This window comes from Eptatretus burgeri, chromosome 1 (genome assembly GCF_056783735.1).
Source record: "Eptatretus burgeri isolate ZD-2024b chromosome 1, Ebu_testis_v1, whole genome shotgun sequence".
Lineage (NCBI taxonomy): Eukaryota > Metazoa > Chordata > Myxini > Myxiniformes > Myxinidae > Eptatretus > Eptatretus burgeri.
Window position 1 is genome coordinate 110,846,961 of NC_140961.1, and position 15,537 is coordinate 110,862,497.

A 15,537-nucleotide genomic window follows, 5' to 3' on the forward strand; every position below is an offset into this window, starting at 1 on the left:
GGGATGATTGAGCCTTTCGAGTATCCTATGTCAGAGTGGCGACCCATCCAGGATTGTGCCCAATAGCCCAGGAGACTGCTTCAGCAGCACCAATGCTCTGTCCAGAGTATGGTCCCAATGGATGTATGGATGGATGCACAGATAGAGGGACTCAGTATCCCCACCTGCTGTCAAGTTCTGTGCTGTCTCATGCATCACATCAAGAAAGGTGTGGTGGCAAAGCACACCGGCTGTCCTGGTGCTCCCCCCAAATGGGCTTCTGCGCAACTCGTCCTGGCCTAGGTCGCTGAATTTTACAAGAAGGCCAACAAACCTCCTGTCTCTGACCACCAAGTATGCATCTTGCTCATTCAACTTCTGGACACCAACTGCAAGATGAGGGAGATCCTGACCATGCGTAGATCAATCCCAGCCACGATTGCCAAGCCACAGGCCATGGAACAATGACTGGATGAGACCTTCCGGTTGTGGCTGGCCAACATCGAGCAGCTGGTCACAAACCCAGAGGACTGCCTGTTCCTGCAGTCGATAAAGACTGATAGCATCTTTTGGCACCGATGGCATGGTCCTCTTGCAGAAGGTGCACCGTTGCCAGGTTAATGAGCAGGCCGAAGAAGAACGGCGCAAGTAGAAGGTGCAAAAAATTGGTGCTGCTGGTTCCATCATTTTGTTGGCAGACAACAGTGAGGTGGCAACCAGCAGTAATGATGAAAGTGATGCAACTGCCACTCAGACGACGACCACTGCTACTTCCACTCGGGGCAATCATCGCAGCGAGCACACAGGCAGGCACCCCGACGTTCGTCCCCCACAATATCCTACACCGTCCAAAGTTGGTTTCCCTTGTCGCTCGACTCAAGCTGATACCGACACAACAGGCCAGCTTCACGAAGGCCATAATTGATGAAGCTGGGGGAAATCCCGCCAATGCCAATGTATCAATGAAAATCCACCCGTGAACTGACCCTGCGTTTGAGGAAGTGAGCAGCAGAAGCCACACTGTAACTATTTTGTCATGTTTTAAAAAGACAAAAACGAAAATTTGTTTTGTTTTGAAGAGAGAATTATAAAATTTTTGAAAAATCATACTTTTGGGGGGTTTGTTGGTTGCCCGAATACCCAATTTTCCAAAAAATTGAACTAATTTTTTTTTTCCCCAATTTTGATCCCACCAACTTTTAGAGGCCATTTATATAATCAGTGACCCTGAATTACTGTAAGAAAGTGTTGTTACTTTTATAAACTTCGATAAATCTCACATTTGGCCAAAGCAACCCATTAGCGGGGGAACCTGATTTTTACTCGATCCTGGTGGGGGGTCGAAACAAATTCGAAAATCCAAAATTTTTTACAGAATAGCATTTACATTTACAATAGCATTTACAGAAATGCTATATAGGGCTTGTATAACAAAAAAAAGTGTGACTAGATAAATATTAGAATATTTTTCAAAAACAGGGCATTTCATGCACCCTCGGAGGCACTGCATCAGTGGCGCAGATGTGCTCCCAGCAATGATGCAACCAGAAACCACAAGCTGTACACAAATATTTTAACATTTCTATCCCCTGAAAAGTCAGCCATTTTCCATATACGATTATCTTTAAAGTGATGCAGTACCAGCCATGTGGCAGCAGAGCATTTTCCACTCAAATTTGTCATGATTTGGGCAGCCAAATCAAGTGGAAACAATATCTCCAATAGCTTAGCCATCAGAGGTCTGAGTGATGTTGTCATAATCGCTGACAAGTCAACCAAATCGCATCACAGCTGAAACTCACATGATTCATGGCAAACAAAGCTCACCAACTCGACTTGCATGAACTCAAACCTAATTCATCAGATTGACACAGACAAAGTCGATCAGTGAAAGATCCGGTAATTAAGTAATGAAACTCACATGATCCAGCCACTTGAAAAGCCATTCCAATAGCACAGGGGTGCTATGACTCTGGTAGAAAGAGTCAGAGATGATAAATCCTCCATCAAAATATTCGTGGAATTTGGTGTTGACCTCGGGAAATGAATCTACCTCCTCTTTGGATGAATGCTGCAGAATGGAGGGTTCGTTCACCTCAAATGTGTAGAGGTCAACTATCCACCTGTGCACTTTTCTGGCCTCTTTGTGCTTCTGGTTGTCCATTCTTACCTTATCAGGTGTTAACCCTTCATTGGAGCGAAAGAGAGAGTGAAACGATAATGGTGAGGGTCAATTATAGGCCGAGGATGAGTCAGAGGCAGGTGGTTGAGTTGGGGCAAGCCAGATGAGGGGTCATGGAACATGGGTGAACAATTATTTATTTTTGACAGGAAAGTTCAGGGTTCAGGAGTTAAATGTGAAGGGGAATGGGACTGAGAGAAAAGCAAAAATAATGGGGAAGAAAACAAGAAGTGAAAAGACAATTACAATTAAAAGTCTGATATAAAGGAGAGAGAAAAAGGGTAAGATAAGAGAAAACAGGAAAAGGTGGGCGGGAGAGAGGAGAAAAAAGGTGAAGGAATGTGAGAAGAGAAAGAGGGAAGGCACCTCTTTTCTTGCATAGGCATTACATGAGTGCTAGTTGCATCATTTTTGAGGGGCGCAGCAGCTGTGCCACTGGAGGTGAGCAGGAATTTGGAATTTGGCCCGGGTGCCGGTGAGAGCTCACAAGGAGTTGAGGTAGAATAGAAAAAACGAAATACAGTAAAATAAAAGGGGAAAACAGAGAGAGGGAAAGGATTGATAAGTTGAAAGAGACGTGAGGTCGAAGTGAATGAACAGCACTCGCTGATCGCATGGGGAGCAAACGTGCCGATCCTGTAAATAAGGTTTTACTCTTTGTGACTGTCCATGGTACTGAAATGGAGCAAAATACCAGAGCCTGACACGTGACTGAACGGATATCCAGGATGATTGTAGTGTCAATTATCCGGTTTGTAAGGGTCTATGCTGTCGGTTCGTACATCAAGGAAATGTTCACAGAAACAATCGCCCAGTCTTCACCCAGTTTCACCATTATAGATATTCTTGCAGAAAGTGCAAGTGATTCTTTAGATCCTTTCCTTTTCCAGCCTTCAAATCCTTCCCTTCTCTCTATTATTATCCCCTTTTATTTTACTTAATTAACCTTTCCTACTATTTCTCTTTTCAGTCTCCTCCACTTTTCCTCTCCTTTCCTTTTCCTGTTTTCTCTCCTCTTCCCCATTTCCCCCCCCCCTTTTTTCTTTCTCTTCCAAATCAGTCTTTTTATTTTCATTCTTATTTCTACTTTTTAAATTGTCCCCCGCCCTCTGACAACGTCAGAGATGGGGGACATTAAAATGAGCTCCGTCTGACCGACCGATCATGCGTCCATGACAAAACGTCTGTCCATGTACCTTTGTGTACGTGATATTTCAAAAACCGTTGAACATTTAGCTTTCATTTTGCAGATATCTATTCCTCATGACATTGTCTCAAGCTGATTAGATCATGGCTGTGATTTGCTGAATTCTGCTGACTTGGCAGCTATCTTGTTAACTTGGCTTGTGTACACGATATTTCAAAAAAAAAAACTTTCATGATTTACTTTTCATATTACACAGATCTATTCCTCACACCACCCAAAAGGTGGGGGACCTAGAGCAGCAGCTCCTTGTTTATATTTCCTATTTTAATTCCACATTATTGGTTTGATATTTTTATTATTTGTATCCCTTTCAAAAGTTGCTTTCCTTCATTCATCTGATTATTTTATAACTTCTTATTTTTCCCCCTTATTATTTTCACTTTGCTCCCAGTCCTCTTGACTTTCAATCCCTGAATTTTGATTGTTCATGTTAAAATTAATCATTCTCACCCAACGTTTTCTCGAGGGGTAGCATCCAAAACTCTAGCCACTTCTTGCTTCCGACCGTTGTTTGCGTCCTGTTGATTTCATCCATTATTCCGCACATGGTATTTGTGGCTTGTGTGAAGCTTTAACCATTATATTTTCCAAGGAATATAGTGAACTCACAAAACATTGAGCTTACAATGAAAAATATATCATGAAAATTAGTACAGCCCAAAAATGAGTGCCTTCACCACTGAAGGTGGATGGAGGTAATGTTTTCATCCCTGTCTGTTTGTCTGTCTGTGAGTATGATATCTCAAAAAGTTATGGATGGATTCGGACGACATTTGGTGTACAGGTAGGATGTGTGATAACATATAATTGCAAATCAGCCACACTGCAGCGGTGCAAGTGGTAACTGAGACTTGCAGTATGTACAATACTGCAATGTAACAATCTCGCGCCAATACTACCTTTGGTGTAATCTCCCGTGTAATCGTAATCAATTCCTTTGTTTTCGGTTATTATTGCCCTTAGTAATTTTTAACCGTGGTTCCCAAGAGAAAAACTGTGCAAAAAAGTCGAAGAAAGTGAAGGTTTTGGATAAGTTTTGTTTTTGATGTATGGCCTTAGTTTCCCTTTACCTCTTGCCATCAAACCAAAACATTTGAAGACAAATTCAACATTTACCAAGGAATGTATTGACGCTGGAATGTCACAAACAAAAAACATTTTATATATATATATATATATATATATATATATATATATATATATATATATATACATATACATATACATATACATATACACAGGTGGCTGCAAAAGTAGGTATACAGTAATGAAAAACAAAACGTATTTTATTTATTATACAAGCATATCAATAATAACATACCAATAATAAACATATTAATCCCTCAAATGTTCAAATTATATGAATTCTAGTATTAAATGAATTCTAGCATTAAATGAATTCTAGCACCACTATTATAATACTGGTAATACTGCTATAATACTTACTGTATACCTACTTTTGCAGCCCCCTGTATATATACACATGTTGCGAGGGCTTTTGGGTCGGTCTTTATTCCGATTCGGTATTACCTACACCACCGAAGGTGGATGGAGGTTATTTTAGCTCTGTCTGTCTGTTTGTTAATTGCCGGAATCCTTCGGATTTCGGCAATTATGTTGGTCGGTTGTGTGTGTCATTCTGTGTCTGTCTGTCTGTCTGTCTGTCTGTTTACCCTGTAGCAACCACACCGTTTCAGCAATCATGACCAAACTGGATGCAGATGTCGGCCATGGTCCAACTTAGACACTTGTCGTTTTTCACATCACATTGCATCACATATTTGACTGTCTTACCTCGAACTGCAGTGAATATTGATAGTTAGAATCTCGTTCCATATCCTGAACATAATTCTCCAGTTCTGTCACTTTGATGGGTCTAGGAAGCAGACACAATTAAGAGATTAGGCAGGCATCAAGTCAACACCGTTACACATAATTTTGGACTGCAGTGAAACGGGAAACATACCTGCTCAAAGTGTGCATCTTCACTCCCCGTGCCCTGAGTACAACAGAAGAATTAAAATAATATTGGCAAAGGCAAAAGCTTTTCAGGAAATACTTTACTCCAGTGCACAATGCAACATCTCACCACACCCTCATAAGGAAAAGCTCATCAATCCTCCCGACCCACAACAATGAGCTGCTCATAAAGCCTGAAGCCAGACCAACAAGTTTGTTACATACTTGCCAATACTTGATAAATTCCATTTATGGTCAAAGGGTGCGAGGGTGTGTGTGTGTGTATGTATATATATATATATATCTCACCTGTGGTTTTTGCTCTCCATCTGTCGGTCTCACCTGTGGTTTTTCTCTGACTTCTTTACCATACCCTTTCACATATTCAACTGAAACTTAGTGCATGGCTTTATTATGATGAGCTACACAAAAATTTCGAATTTCAGGGTGTTTCATCAATTTTTCACAGAGTTATGCCCCTTTTAAATTTAGAAAATATCACATATTGTACATGTGTCAATGTTCAGCTGTCCTCACCCCATCAATCGGGACCATACTCAGTGCAGAGTATTGGTGCTGCCTAAGCAGTCTCCTTGGCTATTGGACACGATCCTGGACGGGTCGCCACTCCGACAGTATACCAGCATGCTGGCGCTCATTTTGCTGACCTCACAAGGATGACAGGCAGAGTTAGCCCTACCTGGTATTAATTCAACACCCAACTGAGATTTGAACTCAGGATCCTAGGATCCCAAGCCCACCACCCTAACCATTAAGCCAGCACCAGGCTTTTTGGCCTCACCTCACCTCACCCCACCGATTTACACCCATTGGCTGGACAACTGGCCTGACTCCACCCCAATAAAATCACGCGCCACCCTTGCATGAAGCAGAACAGATCGGCAGGCCTCAGACCTTAGGCCTGGGTATTAGTCCATAGCCCAGTGCAATTGGAATGATCCCAGTTATATAACCGCACATGTACATAAGCCATCCACAAGTTTTTGCTGCATATATTGGATTATTTTTCATATGAAATAGGCAAAGCCAAGAAACAAATGAAACACGGTGGATTACAGTTTCTTCTTCTTCATTTTGATTCCGGTATTGGCTCGAGCGTGCGTTAAAGCAAACTAATTTTTATCTCCGGTTTGTTTTTCTTGTTGACTTTATTGGTTTCTAGTCTACAAAAGATAACAGTGAATGGAAATTACTTTTCCTTATATTTTACCGAATACACCCAAACATGGTGTGTTAGTGTTTCCCATTCTTCATTTTGGTTTCAGTATTAGCTTGAGTTTGTGTTAAACGCAAACAAATTATTATCTCCTGAACATTCATTGGGACTGTGAGGGGACATTTATTGCAAAGAAATTCTCACTCTAGTGTAGCAGCAGAGCAAACCTATTGTGCATTTTGTGATACAAGCACCAAATTTGGCACAAATGTACATTAATATGTTGCTAACATTTTCAGATATTGGGCCACTTGAAATTCTCTCTTTATGTCCGCCCTATTGGATTTTAAAATGGCCGCCACTTGAAATCTACATTTGCTATTATCGCTGGACGTAATGCAGCTATTGACTTGATTCTGGTATCTAAATGTATGTTTTGGGGGGGCAAGGAATCCAATGGTACCATTTTCAACTTAATATTATTTATCACAGTCTGTTATATAATTTTATTTGGAAATTATCGAGGCAAATATTGGATTCAACACAATACTTTGAAAAGAATGTCTTCGTTCTGTAAATGTCTTAGGGAGAATACTGACATGCTACATGGTCTAGTATTTGAGGCTAGGTGTACTGGTATCTGAGGCTAGGTATATACCGGTACTGAAGATACGTGTACATAAACAGTGTCATGTTAACAAGTTCAGCATTGCCACAAGTACATGTATGTTGTTGAGTCATCGTCCTGTGCAGTCCCCTTCACACACACAGAGGGCTGTGCACTGAAGAGCAGCCTTTTTGCACTTTCAGTGCCTCACAACCCTTTCTTGCACTTGCAAGAAACCAGCTCAATGCAGCTGTGAGCTGCCTCAGTTAGCCTGGTCCAGTAAGGTGTGTACTGTCCTTCTCCAGTCCTTGACCAGCCCCAGTTGGTTGGTGGAGGGAGCTCTGGTGCTGGCAGCAGTATCTGACCCCACACATGTCCACCTTGATACACTGCCCTCTTGACATGTTCCTCCAGAGCTGCCTTCGTTGGAGGGATGAGCTGCACATTGTTCTTCCTTGCGAAGAGTTTCCTCCTGGCCTTGTCAATGTCTGTGCATTTGCTGGTTCGATCATACAACAGGATCACGAACCTCTCGATGATGCGTATTGCATCGTCTGGTATGTCACGAGGTGCAGAGGACAGCAGCACCAGCACCTCAGTGAGTTCTGGCAGTACCGTCCAGACTGCCCATGCAGTCTTCTTGCCATGTCTATGAAAACTAGACACAGTGTCGCATCCAGTTAGAGCGTGGAACATTGGCAGTGCACGAGCCTTCTCTCGTCCCAATCCAGCTGCTATTTCGTGTGCTGCTAGGTATCGGAAACTCTGGCCTGTTCCGAATACCAGCCACAGTTTGTCTTCTGGTTGCAACTCCTGTGCCAGGGACACTTCCAGCACCACAACATCGGTGTCTACAGTCCGGATGAGTATTGCATGGTGTCCATGCTGGACTGCGTGAGATGCATGCAGCAACATCTGACTGTCAGCTTCTTCATGGTTACATGGGGCGAGTGAGGTCAGATCTGGTAGTAGTGGTTTGCTGAGCACTGCCTCTCCATCAGTAATGACGAGTTGCTTGTCCTCCTGGTCAAACCATTCCATGAGAGCTGCTGAGAGGAACCTGAACAGCTCAGTCTTGTTGCTGTCCACTCGTAGGAAGTTCCGCCAGTTTCCTGGTATGGCTGCGGCAGCCACCACACGTCTCCGCACACCTTGTCCCCGCTTTGCACGTGTACTACCTTTCAGTGAATCAGCAAGGTAAGTATCCCAGACCAGATCCAGGCGTGACACTGTTTGTAGCTTTGTGGACATATATGGGATGAAGATCTGTTGTGCTGCTCTTCAAAGGTCTTTGATGCAGCCGGCTTCAGATGTTGCTGACGTATGCTCTGGCTTCTTGGAGTGGAAGTGCTGAACACCTTCAGCTTGTTACGAGGAATGTGTGCATCCACTGCCTTTGTTCTGTCCAACAGACACTCTCTGGTGAAAGCCTCGAACTGCTCTTGGCCAATCCTCTTGGCATTCATCACGGTCTCCACAGCAGCAGGATCTGCGATCTCCTTTGTGTCCAGTTTGACTACATCCTGACTCTCCTCCTCGAATGGGTTGCCCATCTCCTCTATAATACCGACGAGAGAGCGAACATCTTTCACAAATGAGGCCTGTACACTTGGCGTCTGATCATGATGACGTGTGTCTGCTGTTTGCAGTCTCCAGTGTTGGTTCCCATCCTGGAATTCTTTGATCACCCTGGCAACTTCTGGTCCCGCAACCATCCAGCGACGTAGGGCACTAGCGTTGTCAGTGAGCCCAACTGCTCCACCGTCTCCTTTGATGCAGGCATTATTCTGCTCATGTGCCTGATCAATCGGGATTGAAGAGAACACTCTGTGTTTTCTGAACAGTGAAGTGGCTTTCCCTGAATTTCCTGGCTACATCTGGGTGTTTGATGATGAGTTCGGCCATGTCCTTCAGGTGCACTGGTATCCACCTAGCATAGTGGGTGTGATCCAGTGCATGGAACCAGGGGACCATCTCTGTCAGAGCATCGATGTACATCATTAACGATCCCTGCCTGAGAGAACGCACATACACTAGAACCAACAGTTCTAGTTCCAGCACGGTTGCGCAGTAGTGAAACTGGTGGATGTCTTCTCCTCTCTGGCAACACCAGTCTTCAAACTCCAGAAGGTCCTCTGCATCCCTGGTTTCTCCCTGACAGTAGTGGTTGTAGGCACGGTGTTGCAGGATGTACAGTGCTGCTGCAGTCACTTGATGTGCTCTTCTTGTGCGCAAGACATGGGATGCAAATGATATACAAATTATATAACAGAATGTGATAGATAATATTAAGTTGAAAATGGGACCATTGGATTCCGTGCCCCCAAAACATACATTTAGATACCAGAATCAAGTCAATAGCTGCATTACGTCCAGAGATAATAGCAAATGTTGATTTCAAGTGGCGGACATTTTGAAATCCAATATGGCGGACATAGAGAGAATTTCAAGTGGCCCAATATCTGAAAATGTTCACAACATATTAATGTACATTTCTGCCAAATTTGGTGCTTGTATCACAAAATGCACAATTCTTTTGAATATTTGGGCTAAGCCGCCCCACTACTCTGGCTTAATGTCCTTTTGATGGACAGCACACACATTGATGCATTGTCCTGCATGCAAAACACGAGGATGACAATTTTCAGTCAGATAGGGATTGAAACGCAGGTTAGAAAACTCATGGCTCATGGAAGAGCTCATACTAGTACAGTGAATGGATCAGGATGCAACAGGACAAAAGGAAGTGTCAAAAGACGGGGAAAACACAAACATCATAGTTGAAGGCCAAGATAGAGGCAGATTGGACAAACAATGGGGGTGGGGAGGAAGGGGGTAGGCAGGAGAGGATGCATTAGGTGAACAACATGGATACAGAACGAAATTCTCAGGAGGGAAAACTGGAAATTTGAATGCAGCAGGGATTGGAGTGGGGTGGGGGTTAATGAGGGTCAAAAATATCATGAGTTTGGATTGGGGATGCTTTGAGATAGTGGTGAACAGCTGTCTTTAAGACTGGGAAAGAATGAGATTAAAGAGAATGTGGAAATCGGTTCCACAGGTGGGCAAAAAGAGGAACAAGTGAGTGAAGATGAGCAATGATCCTGCATTTAGGTAGTTTTATGAGATGCAAGTTGATGATGGACCATGTGTGCCCTGCAGAAACTTGGCGGTGGGGGGGGGAGACAAAGCATGGAAAGAGCAGAGGGTGCAACACCAGAAAGGAGGTGGTAAAAGACAGAGATAGCACCAACCTGTCTGTGGTGGGGTAATTGATAGGTCCTTAGACTCAGCTTCATCATGGGAGACTCTAATAATCTTGATGGGCTTGGTTTCCATGGTAATCTGAGCAAAATGTGAGGTCGGGTAGCCAGCCTAGAGGGGAGAGCAGTACTCCCATCAAAATGTGGAGGAAAGCCTTGCAGGTGGAGAGGAGTTCAGGTGTGCCAAGGAAGGACTTTGTATGACGGATGATTCCCAGTCGACGGCTGGCTTTGGAGGCCAATGTTGAAATGTGGTTTGCCCGAGAAAGATCATGGCTGATAATGAGACCCAAGAGTTTGAATGACTGAACTTCCTCAAGAGGATTGTTAAGAAAGTAGATAGGAGTGTTTGCCAGATGGTCTTTTCAGAGAGAGATCGTGAGAATGTGAGATTTGTCAGTATTGAAAGACATATTTGATGTGTTTGATCAACTCGTGATTTTTGTCAATGTCTGAAGAGAGGGATGAGGCTGAAACTTGCCTGTCTGAAGGATGAGGGATGTCACGGCAGCGGGTGGAGTCATAAGCTAATGGATAAAGGAGATTTGCCAGTCAGAGAGATAACTTATGAAGATAAGGAATTGGACTGAGCCCAGAACACTACCTTGGGGTACTCCAGCCTGGTCAGGAAGGGGAGATAAAAGGATTCCATTGAGAGGAGCCACATGTTGCTGATTAAAAGTTGAAATCTTATTCTTCTTACGATTATTTGTGACGTCGCTCACACTCGGAAGTGAACCTCCAGATCCGTACTGTGTACAGGTTACATTGCGGTATGATTTAACTCAAAATTTATTTTTCACCTTCATGAACACTTCCGCCTTCTTCCTCTGAATCACTTTCAGAAGGCTCAAAACGACATGGATCAACAATTCCCCAGAAAGCATTTCCATCACTAATTTTGTCTCAAATAGTTTTTTCAAATCCCACTGATCAGTTTCAACATTCTGAGAACCTTCGGAGTCACTAATGACAATGGAATCAGTATCAGAATCTGACCTTGACATGCACTATTTCTCTATAAAGTTCGGATAAATATGGCTTCAAGGTGTGACATCACTGGAGAAATCCAAAATCGACACTCGGGTTTTTTTTCACCACTTTGTGATTGGCAATTAAAATAAAAAAATTTCGTCCCTTCAAATTAGACAGTGATTAATGATTCTCAGTGGTTTTCAGAGAAAAAAAAATCTTTGTGTTTAAGAATATCAGTTTTTGTACCTTTTCTCTGTAGTGCAATGATGTTGGTGGATTTCCAAGCAGATGGAAAATAACTTAGACCAAATGACAGGGTGAAAAGGGCAGAGAGAAGATGTGCAAGAGCAGTAGAGCAGGTTTTTAGGACTCGTGAGCGGATGCCATCCAATCCAGTAGCAAACTCAGAATTGAGGGTTGAAAGAACCTTTTCTCCATTCTCAGGTGCAAAAGACACAGTGTTCAGGAGCAGTTGTGTACGAGAGGCAATGATGGGTACCTAAAGTGAGGGGTTGGGGACACACCAGTTGGAAGCAAACACATAATTGAGGCATTCAGTGAAGTCAGCTGTGGTGCAATTTGAAGTGCAGGAAGGGATGGTGGGATGCATACTCGTATACCAAAGACTGACTTAACAAGGGGCCATCAGGTTTTCGAAGAGAGAGACAAGTTTGAAAGTTCATTCTTGAGGATGGACAGGTGATGTTTTCTGGCTTTCCTAAGAATGGACACACACTTGTTGCGGGCTTTTTAGAATGCACTGAAATTGCCTTCGGTTGGAATAGTCTTCCAGGAAGAGAAGGCAAGTTGTTTCAGAGGAACTGCTCCACCACAGGATTCAGTGTACCACGGGTGGGACGAAGGGGTCCGATAATTGAAGATAAGATGGGATTAATCTTTGCTTGAGAGAGAGCAAGTTTCTTTGGAAGAATTCCCAGGCTGAGAGGTAACATCAGGGGCAGTAGATAAGGGAGACCAGTCTTGAAGAGAGACAGCTGCTTGCAGTTCTTGCCAATCTGCCTGAACGAACTGTCAGAATCATGGCCGTTGAGGCAGCTCTCTCAGAATAGCCAGAGAGGTGTTGATTTTCACAAGCATATTATCAGATAAAACAATTGGAGCAGGGGAAAAGCAGGAGACATTTGTGGGAAAGATAATTATCATCAAGTCCAGAAGGGAGGATTTGCCATTGGGAGAAATCTGGATTGGAAAATTCACAGATCGAGTCAATCCCATGGAGTCATAGAAGTCCTTTACTGAAATGCCATGGATGGTGAGAGAAGGACAAACGTCCAGCCAATTTGCATGGTGACAATTGAAATCATCACATTTGAGGAAGAGAGGGTTGGGATGAGTGGTTAAAAGTTTGTCCTTGTTGTCGGAGAGAGACGTAGATGGAGTCGTCACTGTTAAGAGGACGGTATATCACGCAAATGAACAAGAGGTGGGAGCAGAGGCGAAGTTGCAGCCAGAGGTACTCCTGGGGGTTGGGAGGTGTAAGATCAGCACAAGGCAGTGAGAAATTGAATTATTGATGTAACGTGCAACTCCACCAACAGGGCATGGTTCAGGTCTATTGAAATAGAGGAGAAATATCTGTGGGGAGAGACACTAAGGAATCATGGATGTGGGAGGAAGGATTTGTGCGAGGAAGGAGGGATTCAGTTAAACAGATGATGTCTGGTGTAATGGCAGTGGCCTTTTGAGAAATCTGTAAGGTTAGAGTGGAGACCTCATTTTTTTGAGGTCCACACAGTTAGATATGAGGAGGGTGGGGAGGAGGTGTTGAGAGGGTACAGGATTGGGGGAGGCTTTGTGGGGGCAATGCAAGGCTTTGGGGGTGGGGTGAGTGAGGGAGAAGTTTTGGGGGTGGGAGAGAACTCACAGTTGGACAAATATCAAGGGAATGAATGAACATGAAAAGAGGAGAGGGAGGATCATGTAATAAAGATCATGGGTCAGAATTTGGATGACAGGAGATGGTGGTGCACTGCTTCCTTGAAGGCTTGGAGGGAAGAATGAGAGAACAGAATCTGGAAGGTGATTCCACAGATGGGACAACTGAGGAATAAAAGAGTTGAGGTGTGCAGTCAGTCTAGATTTCGGAAGCCTAAACAGGAGGTTACTGGAAGAACACATGCATCCTGGAGTAGAAAGGGAGGATCAAAGAACTGAGAAAGCAGTGGGAGCAATGTTGGAGAATACAAGGTGAAGGGTGAAGCATCAATGTGAGCATTGTCCATCAGAAGGACGTGGAACAGGAGGAGCCGCAAAGGTCACTGCATCAGCGACACTTCCAGGCTCCCAGTAATGATGAAAAACCAATTTAGCTGCATGATCACAAAGAATCACAGGGAATCTTGATGCAGGAGGAGGCAATCCAGCACATCGTGCCTGCACCACATTAACACCAAACCAATTTATATGAAAATGCAAAATGTTTTTTGGGGGGGTCATTCAAATGTTGTGCAGGAACAAATGAACAAACTACATCGATCATTTCATGGAATGAAAATGTAAAATAAATTATTTACGAAATGGCGTGTAATCCTGTAAATATAACGGAGGGTAATCATATCTGCGGGCATTAAAATGGGGAATAAAGACTCAAACGCTTGAGTGATTTGTCAAAACCCTGAGCAAGCCATTTGGCAACCACACTGAGATATTTTCCACACAGACATGACCAGTTGTATTTCTGTAATTTTGATATTTGTAAAGAGGGATGGACCAAAGAGAATGTTAGAAAATGAGTTGAATTGCGAGGGTTTGATCTTGTTTTCGATTTCGAAAATAAATTTCTGTTAATCAATAATTAAGCCTCACCCTATGTGATAGGGGAAGGCTTATTACTGTTGTGTGGTTTGTTTCTACAATTATTGTCCCTAATTTAGAGGGTACCACAGAGGTTGTTGGATCTCTTGAAATACTTAAATCACCATTTGGAAAATTATTTTTCCTTACTGCACTCCCAATTTCTGCTGTATCAAAGCTGTATCTATTTCCGAGCTGTATCTCAGAGCTTGATGGGACTTTCGGAATGAAATTATGCATCACTAACGGAAATAGAATGTATGCGGGGTTGACATACATTTTTGATCTTGACCTAATTTTAAGGCTGTGACCTAATTTTCGACATTGTAACATTTTTCATCATAACTTGACTTAGGTTTGTCCGATCAAAACAAAATTGCTGTCTCTAGATATCCCAAAACAAGTGCATTTAAACTTCATTTACATCATGCCCCTCTGAGTTAAAGCTCAAGGTCAAATGGCGGTGTGAAAAAAAAAAACATGTTTTTTTTTGTCATCACTCAATTTTCCAATGTGGAATCGCAAAGACCGCTTGGCCTTCAAAAAATGTTCTTGCATCATAATAGTGGACCTGCCCTGAAGTTGTGCACCTGATATTTCATTAGTGTCCTTGACCTACTATTTTGTGGATTGAGACCTAATCATAATAAAATACGCAATTTGGTCTCACCCTCTGTCTGACCATGATACATTCAGTCGTTAATTATCCAATCTCAACCACACTTGACAGGAGGACAATGGGTCACACAATGGAGGTTGTGGTACCTTCATTTGCCCCCCTCCCCAATGGGGTTTTCCGCTTTAGGCGAAATCCGTATAAAGGTGTATAGATAGGTTATCGTGGCATTTTTCCAAGGCCACTTCTAATAACAAGATAATACCAACACCAATGATAATAGCATAATATTAATGTTATTACAAAACAATATTATTACTAATAATATTCCCTCTCTCCAAGGGGGTTTTCCTCTTTGGACAAACACTATGTATAGAAATAACTTATCGTGGCATTTTGTGGGGGCATCTCTACTGGAAGTAAAAAATTATACACCACAGATGATTATATTTATTATATGATGATTAGATGATTATATTTTTAACAGTTGCTACTGCTGTTTAACACTAAACTGAAAGGGAGGATCAAAACCCGATGTTCTTGAGGCATTATTTGCTGATCGCATCCCCCACAGACTGACGTACCCGAGCCGAGGATAATAACATGACCCTTCTTGTCGCTTCTGTAGAGAGTGGATGTACGAGTTAACAAAAAAATCTTTTTGATCAAAACTTGAATAAGTTTCCTCCGATTTTTATGATTTTGAGTTTTGTGGATAGACTGCAGATGGGGACACATTTTCATAATTTACACTCCAC

General features: G+C 42.9%; 1 protein-coding gene and 1 long non-coding RNA gene across 4 annotated transcripts in view; one reads left to right on the forward strand and one right to left on the reverse strand.

Annotated features, from left to right (window-relative positions):
• LOC147035177 (receptor-type tyrosine-protein phosphatase O-like) overlaps positions 1 to 15,537 on the reverse strand; it is a 103,893-nt gene that overhangs the window by 69,426 nt on the left and 18,930 nt on the right. For all 3 annotated transcript variants that reach the window (XM_085894939.1, XM_085894947.1, XM_085894932.1), the window contains exons 3-4: positions 5,335 to 5,367; positions 5,163 to 5,244 (exon numbers count right to left, since the gene is read on the reverse strand). In XM_085894939.1, the coding sequence (XP_085751065.1) occupies positions 5,163 to 5,244; positions 5,335 to 5,367 (115 nt within the window). The remainder of the gene's footprint in view (positions 1 to 5,162; positions 5,245 to 5,334; positions 5,368 to 15,537) is intronic.
• Positions 1 to 15,537, forward strand: part of LOC147035178 (uncharacterized) — a 47,908-nt gene that overhangs the window by 12,162 nt on the left and 20,209 nt on the right. The gene's annotated exons all lie outside the window — the stretch shown is intronic.